This window comes from Peromyscus leucopus, chromosome 4, assembly GCF_004664715.2.
Source record: "Peromyscus leucopus breed LL Stock chromosome 4, UCI_PerLeu_2.1, whole genome shotgun sequence".
NCBI lineage: Eukaryota > Metazoa > Chordata > Mammalia > Rodentia > Cricetidae > Peromyscus > Peromyscus leucopus.
In genome coordinates, this window is record NC_051066.1 from 65,641,985 (window position 1) to 65,654,049 (window position 12,065).

Below are 12,065 nucleotides of genomic sequence, written 5' to 3' on the forward strand. Positions count from 1 at the left end.
AGTGCTCTTAACCTATGAATCATTTCTTCAATTTCCAGGCTTTTATTCATTCTTGGACAATTTCATACAATATATTTTTATCATCTCCAGTCCCTTCCCCTAACTTCTCCCAGGTCCTCCTTACTTCTCTATCCACTTAATTTTGAGAGCCCAACTCATGCTCATGTTTCCCCCCCACCTTTCTTCCCTCTCCCCTTCCTGATTCCCAACCTCTCTCTCAATCAAACAAACAAAAAACAAAAAATGGAGTTCAGTTTGTTTTGGCCCCTGGAATGGGGCCTTCCCTAGAGTGTGGTCCTTATAGCAAGTGTCACTCCACTGAAGAAAAGTGACTTTCCTTACCCAGAAACAATCAAATACCAATGGCTCCTTAGCAAGGGGTGAGACTTCATAGCCATCTCCTCTCACCCTTGCTGAGATTTTGTCTAGCATGAGCTTCTTCGGGTGTTATGCAAGCTGTCACAATCTCTGTAAGTTCATATGTGCTTCTGCTATGTCCTTTCTGGAAAACACCGCCTCACTGAGGTCATCGGCCACCTCGAACTCCTACAATCTTTCCACTCTCTCTTCCACACAGATATGTGTTTAATTTAGGTAGCTAGTAAGGGACTATGGGGTAGAAAGGGATCTTTCAAGGACTGGAAAATAGACTATAGTGTTATAAAGGGATAAAGGAATAAAATGGATTACGGATGATTAAATAAGGTGAGGGATAGAGGAGCAGGGTAGAGAAGGTAATCTAGGGATAGATAACTAACACTAAATGCTTTTTAGAAAAAACAGATGGAAATCTACTAGTAGTATAGAAGCTTTCTAAGATATGCATGTACAGATATTTTAAAATGGTTTAAATGGAGTTGCTTTTAATAAAGGACAATACACCAAACAGATACCATATGCTACCAAATAAAAACCCCAGTGAAAGGAGTGGAGTGTCTCGTTTTCAGTCGATCTCAATGACATCCTATAACACCCTCCAAATACTACAGCTATTGTCAATACTATTTGTTATCCTCAAGAACTTGGCACTAAGACCCTATTTTTGAAGATACCTCATACTTACATAAAAGCACATGTAGGAATCAAACTGGTACACAATTGGAAGCTTCATCATTACTAGACATAACCTCACAGTCCTGAGAGGTGCTGTACATAGTTTTACTGCTAGAGAAAAAATGTAGTCATCTCACCCAGATGTGAACCCTGGAAGCTACAATAATGAGCTGCCTGGCGAGATATGCCCTCCAACAAAATAGTGACATGATTATTATGGGAGCAACCAACCACTCTCTGTTTGTATTTAAGGTTCAATGATGGAACCCATTCCTAACACGTTCAATGATGCCAAGAACTTAGGACTAGATAGATCGTGAACCTCTGGGATAAATAAGCTATTATTATCCTGCTAAATGGACATAGCAATTAAAATTATTCTTAATGGCGTATTGCTGAACCCATAGATCAGTGCATTGCTCAACACTCATTAAAGAAGCTTCTTCTTGTAGTAGATAGTAATTAATGCAGAAATTCACAACTGGCCAACATGCAGAGATTAAGAGACCTTGGGTTTCTTAACCTTAAATGGGAAGTCTATTCATATCTCTCTCTTTAAAGTTTGGTGTTCTACTTATTTCCCAAGAATTCCATACACGAGTACAGTGATACCCTCATTCCATCCTCTCTCTTCCCACTTCAATTCCTCCCTTGTCCTTACTCCTTCTCAAATTCATGACTTCCTCTGTAATTCTGTGAGATTAAATAGATAAGTGATTAACAGACAGACAGACAGACAGACAGAAAGACAGCCCCTGAATAGTTCAGTTGATGTTACTGGCATGTGTACATGTTTAGAGCTGACTACTTGTAATTGGATAACCTCATGACTAAAAGGGCTCATGACTAAACAAGACTAGTTACCCCTCTCTCAGCAGCCTTTAATTTCCTTTGGCTCATAGAGAGGGCCTTGTGAGATTTCCCCATCCATGCTTACATGTCATCTGTTGTTTGTTGCTGGAGGGCTTCTCTCCAGGTTCCCCAAGCCCCGCAGTCCCACAATCCACGTATAAAATAATCACTCAGACGCTTATATCACTTATAAACTGTATGGCCGTGGCAGGCTTCTTGCTAACTGTTCTTTTATCTTAAATTAACCCATTTCTATAAATCTATACCTTGCCACGTGGCTGGTGGCTTACCAGAGTCTCTACATGCTGCTTCTCCTGGCCGTGGCTCTAGTCTCCCTCCTCCTTCTTCCTGTTTCCCCAATTCTCCTCTCTCTTTGTCCCGCCTATACTTCCTGCCTGGTCATTAGCCATCAGTGTTTTATTTATATAGAGTGATATCCACAGCACTTCCCCTTTCTTCTTTTTTTAAAAAGGAAGGTTTTAACTTTAACATGGTAAAATTACATATAACAAAACAATTACCGAGCAAGAATTATAGTTACAATATTAAAGAAGATGTCTTATCTATCTTATATTTGTGAGTTTAAGGTTTTATAGCTAACTTATCTTTTATCATAACTGAGGAAATTACGACTATCTAGTCTTCAACCACATCAAAGACCTGAGAAGGAACATAATGGTACCTGAGAAATGGTAGATGGATGCAAGCAACTTTCGGGAATCTTGCAAGAGTAGACCAAGACAGCTGGCAGCCTGGACAGTCACCTAATGTTTTTCAGCATTGTTGGTGCATTCAAATTGGCTACAGGCCTAGAGTATCTGACAGACCATTTTTAGAAGCAGGAATTTTAAGAGACCATCTTACCCTGTCTTGGCAGAGTACAGTAGTCGCTTTCCTTGTGTCCTGCTTGTCCAGAAAGAACAGCATTGCATTTGTACTGTCAGCCATCAAGGCAAGGGCAGTTCTTTGCCCAGTAGGCCATTTTGTGCCAAAAAGACAAACTTCCAAATGGAAATGTCTTAGAAGCCCAACATTCTCTCGGGATCAAATTGGTGCAGCCAGGAGCAATTGTGTCTCACGTCAACAGAATTCTAAGTTATTTAAATGCCATATTCTCCAGGTCTATGAAGTGTTTGAAGATTACCTATCTTTCTGAAATATATCTATGTATACCTAGAAGACTTAACTAACATGGCTACAGATATGATTATCATAGATGACTAATTATTAATCTATTTTTTAATTATCCATTACAATTTTAAATGAGTTATATAAACATAATACCTCAAACAAGAATAGAAATATATATATATATATATACATATATATATATATATATACAGTATAACAAAATTAACTTCAAGTTTGTATCAATGAACCAAAATTCACACCAATGCAAAACATTTTAAACATAAACTAAAATCTATACCAATGTAAAACATTTTTAAACAAGTTGTTCTTTAAAAGTAGGTTCATTAATCTACCCTTTTATCTTATCATCTCCATATCCTCCTATATATCATATCCCCTTTTCTTTTTTAGAAAGAGATCACATTTATAATCAACCTGTTTTAAATAAAAATATTGGTTTTTCTCTGTCCCACACCAGAGGGCTCTTCTGATTTGGGACACAAGAATCCCTTAACCATTTTTTTTTTTAAAGCAATATGTCTGGGTTTAGAGGGGGAGTGAGCCAATTCCACTCTAAAGCCAGCTTGGTATATTTGGGAATTTGGGCGTAGCATCTCTTACTACTTCCTGCTGGAGGGGGGCGCTGTATCTTATGGGGATGCAAAGAAAATTTTAGACCTATGGGGTAGTCCGTGAGGCTGTATTGTGTGAACCAGTTGCCTTGAAACCGATCTGGATGTTGAATCATCTGGGCCATGGTGTCATCGGAGTCCTTTCAGGGGGTCTTGGCTGGTGAAACCTGATGTATCTTAATCTGGAACAAGTCCACAGCCTCTGGCTTTCTGTGGAAACAAAAGCAGAACCTCTTTTCCAAAGTAACATATCCTTATATCCAAATTTTGAAGTCAAGGTACCTTTAAAATATACATTTTGGCATAACTCAACAGGTTTTGTAATCAAATGTTTTTCTTTAGTTATGAATATCAAAGAGAACATAATCCAGATTCTCTGTGTGGTAGCCATCTTTATGTGGCTTATGTTTTATATTACCTTGAGCCTTGAGCCTATTGCTTTAAACTGTACCATTGTAAGCCTGAAACGGCGCTGTGGCTGCTGGCTCCGCCCACTTCAGCTTTCCAACATGGCAGTGGTACGTTTTCCGCCAGCTGTGGGAGTCATCAAGTCTCAGAAATAGTGGGTCTAAGCTTTTATCAAAGCAGCGTGTAGCCCAGAAACCTCTTTTTTTTTTTTTTTTTTTTTTTTAAATACTAGTAAAGACTAAATCTACCACACAGCTTAATTTGCCGCTGGCAGATGCCTCATTTCCGCCATAGTGCCGGTCAAACGTACCCGCCAGGAACCCGCCAGTGTCCAAACTTGCGTTTTGCCGCATCTAGCTGCCCGTATGAGACAAGAAGCAGGAACCTGGTTTTGGCTCTGTTTAGGATTGGTTATTAAATATTCTCAGGTTTAAGGTGGAAACTCGAGCCGTTGGGCACCATTTGTTGCTGGAGGGCTTCTCTCCAGGTTCCCCAAGCCCCGCAGTCCCACAATCCACGTATAAAATAATCACTCAGACGCTTATATCACTTATAAACTGTATGGCCGTGGCAGGCTTCTTGCTAACTGTTCTTTTATCTTAAATTAACCCATTTCTATAAATCTATACCTTGCCACGTGGCTGGTGGCTTACCAGAGTCTCTACATGCTGCTTCTCCTGGCCGTGGCTCTAGTCTCCCTCCTCCTTCTTCCTGTTTCCCCAATTCTCCTCTCTCTTTGTCCCGCCTATACTTCCTGCCTGGTCATTAGCCATCAGTGTTTTATTTATATAGAGTGATATCCACAGCAGTTGTTGTTACTGTTCAGGTCTTCTTTAGGAAGCTATATTGTTGAGATTTCATGGGCACAGCTTCCCTGTCATATATAGCAAATACTACCTCACAGCAGATGTCCTCACACTCAGGCTTTTACAGTCTTTCCACTCCCTGTCAGGATATTCCGAGCCTTAGATGTAACAGTATGTTATGAATGTACCAGTTTGGGTTGGGTACCTCATGTAAATTTCTGCAATGGTCCCTATATGCTTCACCAAGAAGCCTCCCTTTTCATTTTTAAGGATTGAGTAAGGAGGGGTGTGTGGGTGTGGGTGTGAGTGCACAGGCATGCTGGGAACCCATAATCAGAAAAGGGCATCGAATCCCCTGGAACTGAGGTAACAGCTGGTTGTGAGCTTCCATGTGGGTGCTGGAAACAAAGTTCTTTACAGGAATAAAAAGTGTCCTTACCCACTGACCTATTACTCCAGCCCAAAAAAGTTTCTTCTGTGAGAGTTAGGAGCTACACTTCTCTGTGGATATAAGAATAAGTATTTGAAGGCCTGTAGCCTAAGCCAACACCTGAGGTTATGTTAGTCTTTGAGTGTCAAGCTGCCACCAGGGCCATACAGATTTGGGTGGCCTGTGCTACCACCCAGGGCCATGGTGTCATCTGGATCCAAACTGCAGCCAAGGGCCATGTCTGGATCCATGACCCTTCTGCAGTAGGTATGTGTTGTCCCTGACAGTGAGGATAGGTCTGTATAGAAGTAGTGACACCCCTCACCAGCTGCAGCACTAGAGAAAATTGGGCCCGCCTCTCACCAACTTCAGCACTCTGGAGAGCAGGTCTGAACCTAGCCTGAGCAGCACAGTAGAGCTGCCCTTTTTGGCAGGGGTGTTGGTGAACTGGCCCTGAAAGTGGGAGAGTAGGAGAGCTAGCCCTTCTGTCTGTCATGGCAAGGCATGGGTAGGGGAGACATAATCCTTCGCCTCTTGCCTCTCATGTGTCACCAGCTACTGCAGGTGGCAAAAGCTGGTCCTGAGGTCATGAGAGTGGAAGAGCTGATCCTGCCCATCATGTGCTGCAGCACTTTAGGAAGTGAGCCGTGAACCTCACCCAGGCAGCACAGTAGAGGACATAGCAATGAACACTTGCAAGTAAAGATATATGGACTAAAGGGTATACTGTGTGACTCACAGGGCCACGCTACAGCTTCCATGCTGAGAATTGTTTGTTTGTTTATTTGGTTGGTTGGTTGGTTGGTTGTTTTTTGGGTTTTCTTTTAAATTTTGTTTTGTTTTGGTGGGGAAATTGCAAGGGCAGGGGGCAGATGCAAGGGGATGGGGAGATAAGTGGGATCAGGATGCATGATGTGAAATCTACAAAGAACCAATAAAAAGTTTTTTAAAATAAATATTTAGAATGCTATTAGAAATTGTGTTGGTTTAGAAAAGTGGCCCCAGTACGATTTTTTTCTAGGGTCCATGATTTATCAGCTGCTAGTAGTTGGCTAGGTTTATAGTGTCAGGCATGAAATCCTTTTTATTGAGTGGGTCTTAAGTTGAATTAGGCAGCTGTTGGTTACCCCCAACACAATAATGCCAATATTACACCAATTGGTATATCTTGGCAGGCTGGTCATTATTGTACTTCATAGGCTTTCTAACTGGGTAGGACTGTTGATTGCTTTTCTCTCATGGCATGTCACACAGCAACTTCAAAGACTATGAGTGCCAGTCCTCAGGGAGGAGACTTCCATGTCAGTTCTAGCATGATTCCTCCAAGTCCTGTGTCCAAAGCGTTCAGTGTCTTCAGCAATGAGGTCTTACCTTCAAGTTATTTGAGGAAACTAGTGGCAACATCATCAGCCTGTATCATCTGAGGAAGTTCTTCATTTTCACTGACCAATAACTCATGGAGAAGTTTATCTTGCCTGGCACTGGCACTGGAGTTTTTGTTAAATAGTCTATGGTTCTTGGGGAGGGCATTATCACCCCAAAAGGCACAATCAAACTTCATAGGTGTGTGTGCACACACACACTAATATAAATGCTTTTTTAAGTAACTACAAAATAATGGGTTTCCTATGGCTTTTTAAACATCCTATAATTATTTATCCTTCATTCTACCTCTCCCTATGTATTGCCATCTTTGCCCATTCCCAGTTAAACCCCACCCCATTTTCCCCTTACTATGCACCTCTATAAAGCTCCTTCTCTCCTCTTTTGTGATCCCTTTTTACTTGCCCAGTTTCTGTGGCTACTACAGTTTATACACCTATATCTAGAGATTCAGAGCTAAGATATGCAAAGAAGAAAGACCATGGGGTATCAACTTTCTGAGTTAGGATTATCTCACTAGGTTTAATATTTTCTAGTTCCATACATTTACCTACAAATTCCATTATGACATTTTTCTTTAAAGATGAATAGAATTACATTGTGCATATGTACTACACCTTTATTACCAATCCACCAGCTGAAGGAAATTTAAGTTGTTTTCATTTCCTAGTTATGTAAATAAAATAGCAATGAACATGGCTGAGCAGGTATTTGTGAAATGGGCAATTGAGTCCTTTGGGTATATGCTAAGGAGTGGTGTATCCGGCTCACATGGTAGATCTAGCTTTTTGAGGATATTCCACACTTATTTCTAAAGTGTCTTCAGAAGTTTGCAATCCCACCAACAGTTGAGAGTTCCCTCTTTCCCATATCCTTGCCAGCATTTTTCAGATGTTTTTTATTTTTTTTTATTGAAAATAAAATTATTTTCATAGAGATATTCTGATCACAGTTTCTCCCCCAGACGCTCCCTACTTCCCTACCCTTCCAACAACAGGCTTTCTTCTTTCTCTTTCAAAAAAATAAACAAACGGGTAAATAAAGAAAAACAAACAAGGATTTTAAAAAGAACAAATAAAAACAATTAATGAAGGAAAACAAAAAACAAAGGAAGACATACAGGAAATGAATATAGAGGTAAATACACACAAAATCCATAATGACACAAAATTGAAAACTATAATATACAAGCAAAAGACAAGTCAGATTGATTTTTAAAAAATGCCTCCTAAAAAGTAAAACGAGCCAGGCAGTGGTGGTGCACACCTTTAATCCCACCACTCGGGAAGCAGAGGCAGGTGGATCTCTGTGAGTTTGAGGCCAGCCTGGGCTACAAAGTAAGTTCCAGGAAAGGCGTGAAACTACACAGAGAAACTCTGTCTGGAAAGAAAAAGTAAAATGAAATAAAAATAATCTCTCCAAATACCACTGAGTTCATTTTGAGTTGATCATCCCACTGCAGAGCATGGGACCTGCTCTTATGTGTGTTTTGTGTACCCAGTGAGAATCCCTTGGAGAAACTAATATTTCTTTCATGAGCAGTTGTTAATTAGAGATATCTTCTTGGTGGGGAATGGGAACTCTTATTAACTTCCCCATATGAATGCTGAGATTCTATCCGGTTTGTACTTGTGTGGGTAATGTGTGTGCTGTCACAGTCTCTGTGAGTTCATATGTGATCTGCACTGTTGTATGTGAAAGACACTGTTTCCCTGATATTATCCATCCCCTCTGGCTCTAGCAGTCTCCCTGCCTCTTCTTCACTGTAGTTCCCTGAATCCTGAAGGGATGGGCTTGATGAAGACATTGCATTTAGGACTGGGTGTTCCAAGGTCTCTCATTCTCTGTACACTGCCCAGTTGTGGGCCTCTGTGTTAGTTCCCACCTATTGCAGGAGGAAGCTTCTCTTACGATGGGTGAGTGAGGCACAGGTCTATCGTATAGCAGAATGTCATTGGGAGTCATTTTATTGCTATATTCCTTTAGCAGAACAATAGTATTGGTTTCCCCTAGGTTGATGGAGTCCTGGGATTTTTGTTTAGCAAACTGTGGCCTCTGAGAGCAGCATTATCCACTTGTTAAACTCTAAAAATTATATTAATTTTATGCATGACGTCAAGACTACAGTTTGGTATTGGATAATCTGTTGATATGCTCTTCCCTGGATAAGACTATTTCTCCAGCTTCCAGTATTCCTTCTTTGCTTGTGGTTCTTCATTGAGTCCTCTGGGACTTTTCCCTGTCCATATAAGTATGTCTATTGATGTTGTCCTGGTTTAGCTCATGTTTCGGCAGCCATGTTGGTGAGAACTCATTGATGTAGCTTCTTTGGCTCTTACTAATCTTTCTGTTGACTCATCATTATAAAGACTGAACACTTGGTATTTATGTATTTAGGAATATATATGTATGTATGTAACAATTATTAACAAAAAAGAGGTCATGGATTTGAAAGAGAGTAAGGAGGACTATATGGGAGAATTTAGAGCAAGGAAAGAAAGGAAGAAATGGTATAGTTATAATTTCAAAAAACAAAATAAATAATATTTTTAAAAAGCAAACAAAAATAAAAATAAGCAAAAAACAAACAAATAAACAAACCCAATAGTGGCTTTGACCCAGGTAGACTAGTTGTCCTTTTTATTTAGCTCATAAAGTCATAGGTTTCCATATCATTCTTACTACATTCTTAGTTTTTGTTTATCCCTCTCCATCACTACCATTTTCCCTCATCCCTGCCCCAATACCCATTTAAACATTTCAACCTTAATATTTGTACCCCTGCTTTCATATCATATGTGTTTCATGCTTCTTCCTCCCCAAGTCCTTTCCTTTTTCACACCTGATCTAATTCCTCTCTTGCTTTAGGGGCTCTAAAGAGATTTTAACTTAAATACAGAAATGTAAACATTTAAAGCTAGGACCCACATGGGTGAAAAAACTTACAGTATTTGTCATTCTGGACCTGGGTTACCTCACTCAGTAGTCTAGACTCACCCATTTTTATAAAATTGTTTGGTTTCATTTTTCTTTATTATGGAATAAAATTATGTTTATTACCACATTTCATTATCCATTCACCAGTCAATAAACACATTGGAGAATTCCATTTCTTAGCTAGTGTGAAGAGAGAAGCAACCAACACAAATGTACAGATATCTCTGTTGTAGATTAGAATCCATTGAGTAGATACCCAGCAGTGGGTCATACTGTTCTATTTTTAGTTTTTTTTAAACCCTCATTTCCACAGTACCTGTACTAGTTTACCCTTCCACAGATGAGTAAGGGTCCCCTTTCCCTGGATCCTCATCAGCATTTGTTGTCATTATCTCACTAAAGTTGAACATAGAGTAAAGGTCAGTGCCATTTAGAAAGGGTGAAAAATAGGAAGAACAGAGAGACTTGGGATAAAAAAAAATTCCAAAATATGGTTCAATAGGAGAAATACATTCTAAACAGAATAGAATGACCATAGTTCATAATAACTTATTTTAGATACTATAAAAAATACAATAGGATTTAAAGATTCTAAGCACCAAAAAATGATGAATCTATAATGTCACAGAAATCCTTATCATCCTGATGTTATTATACACATTGTCTACATATGTTATTACACTGTATCTATTGCATTAATATATATAAATTCTGATATAGAGTATAATTGTCTATTTCAATTTAAATCACTTAGGGAAAAGAAATCTACATGAACTATCACTAGCTATTCCTGTCTAAAAATAGAAAATCATAAGACTTCTTTAACCATTGTTTGACCATATTTGACCCAGGAACTTTCTAATAACCTTCTTGACATCCTCATATATATTATTTTCTTACATGTATTACCTATATGCATTGTCACATTGTACTCCACTCACAGATATAATTACTATTAAATGGAAATTTGGTGCAAATTGGATATAATTCACTCTTGTCATTTTAACCATTTAAAAAGGAGAACAAGTGTCCATGAAACAACACTAGACATTGTTTTTAAAAACACAAATCACCAGGTTTATGCATCACCAGCTTTCCACATTTGACCCCAGAGCTTCTTCATAACTCTTTTGACCTCCTCATTTCTGAGGGTATAGATTAGAGGGTTCAACATAGGTGTCACCAGAGTGCAAAACACAGTCACGGCTTTGTCAGTGGGTAAGGAAGTCATAGGCCTTAGGTACAGGTATGAACAAGGTACAAAGAATAAGACAACAACAGTGACATGAGATGCACAGGTAGACAGGGCTTTGCGACGCCCTTCTGAACTGTGATTCCTCAGGGAGTGAAGGATGACCACATAGGAAGCAACAAGCATAGAGAAAATGAGTAAACACAGTGACCCACTGTTGGCAGCAATCAGTGGTCCTAGAGTGTGAGTGTCAGTGCAGGCCAGCTCCAGGAGTGGTATTAAATCACACATAAAGTGGTCAATGATATTTGGGCCACAGAATGGTAACTGGGCCATAAATAAAATCTGTATTCCTCCATGGATGAATCCCAGGACTATAGCAGCCCCCACAAGAAATACACAGACAGGTCTGCTCATGATGGTCATGTAGTGCAAAGGCTTGCAGATGGCTACATAGCGATCATAGGCCATGGAAACCAGCAAGATGATTTCAGCTGCAGCAAAAAAATGCTCAGCAAAAAGCTGAATCATGCAGCCATTGAAGGATATGATGCTCTTCTCAGAGATCAAGTCATAGATCATTTTGGGTGCTATGGAAGAAGAGTAGAAACCATCTATGATGGACAAAGAGGACAGAAAAAAGTACATGGGAGTAGAGAGGGCTGGGCTGATGAAGATGGTGACTGAGATGAGCATGTTACCTGCCAGTGTGATCAAATAGATTATTAAGCACACAATAAATAAGAATTTCTGCAGATCTGGGTCTTGAGTCAAGCCTAGAAGGATGAATTCTGTGACATTGTTCATCCTTTCAAACAGTTTAGTTCAGGCTGTGGTCATAAAGACATCTGAAAAAAAAAGATAGACTGTCCCATTAATAATACAATATTTTAAATACTAAATTGAAATACTTTGTCATCACATTGTTGTAACTGCTGAAATCAAAAAGCAACATTTTTACTTTTACACTTAAGATCACTTTGCAGATAATTTTGAAGATGGAAAGTAGGTTAGCTTGGTACTAATACTTTATTATAATACTACAACAAAGCAAAGTCTAATTATAGTTGTTGGCTGAAGGTTAACTATCAGCCTTTAAAAATAAATCCTGGGAATAATCTCAAAGGTGGCATTCTTTATTTTTGTCGGTTTTATTCTTGTGGGACAAATAACATGAATCTCAATTTATTTGAAATTACATTTGTGCATGAACGTGAATGTTAGAGGTCTATGAACACAAT

The 12,065-nt window shown here is 39.2% G+C and overlaps 1 protein-coding gene across 1 annotated transcript; it reads right to left on the reverse strand.

Annotated features, from left to right (window-relative positions):
• Window positions 1-10,710: 10,710 nt before the first annotated feature.
• Window positions 10,711-11,643, reverse strand: LOC114685904 (olfactory receptor 4C45-like). Its single transcript, XM_028860546.1, has one exon. The coding sequence runs from the start codon at window positions 11,629-11,631 to the stop codon at window positions 10,711-10,713; it is 921 nt and encodes a 306-aa protein (XP_028716379.1). The 5' UTR covers window positions 11,632-11,643.
• Window positions 11,644-12,065: the final 422 nt, after the last annotated feature.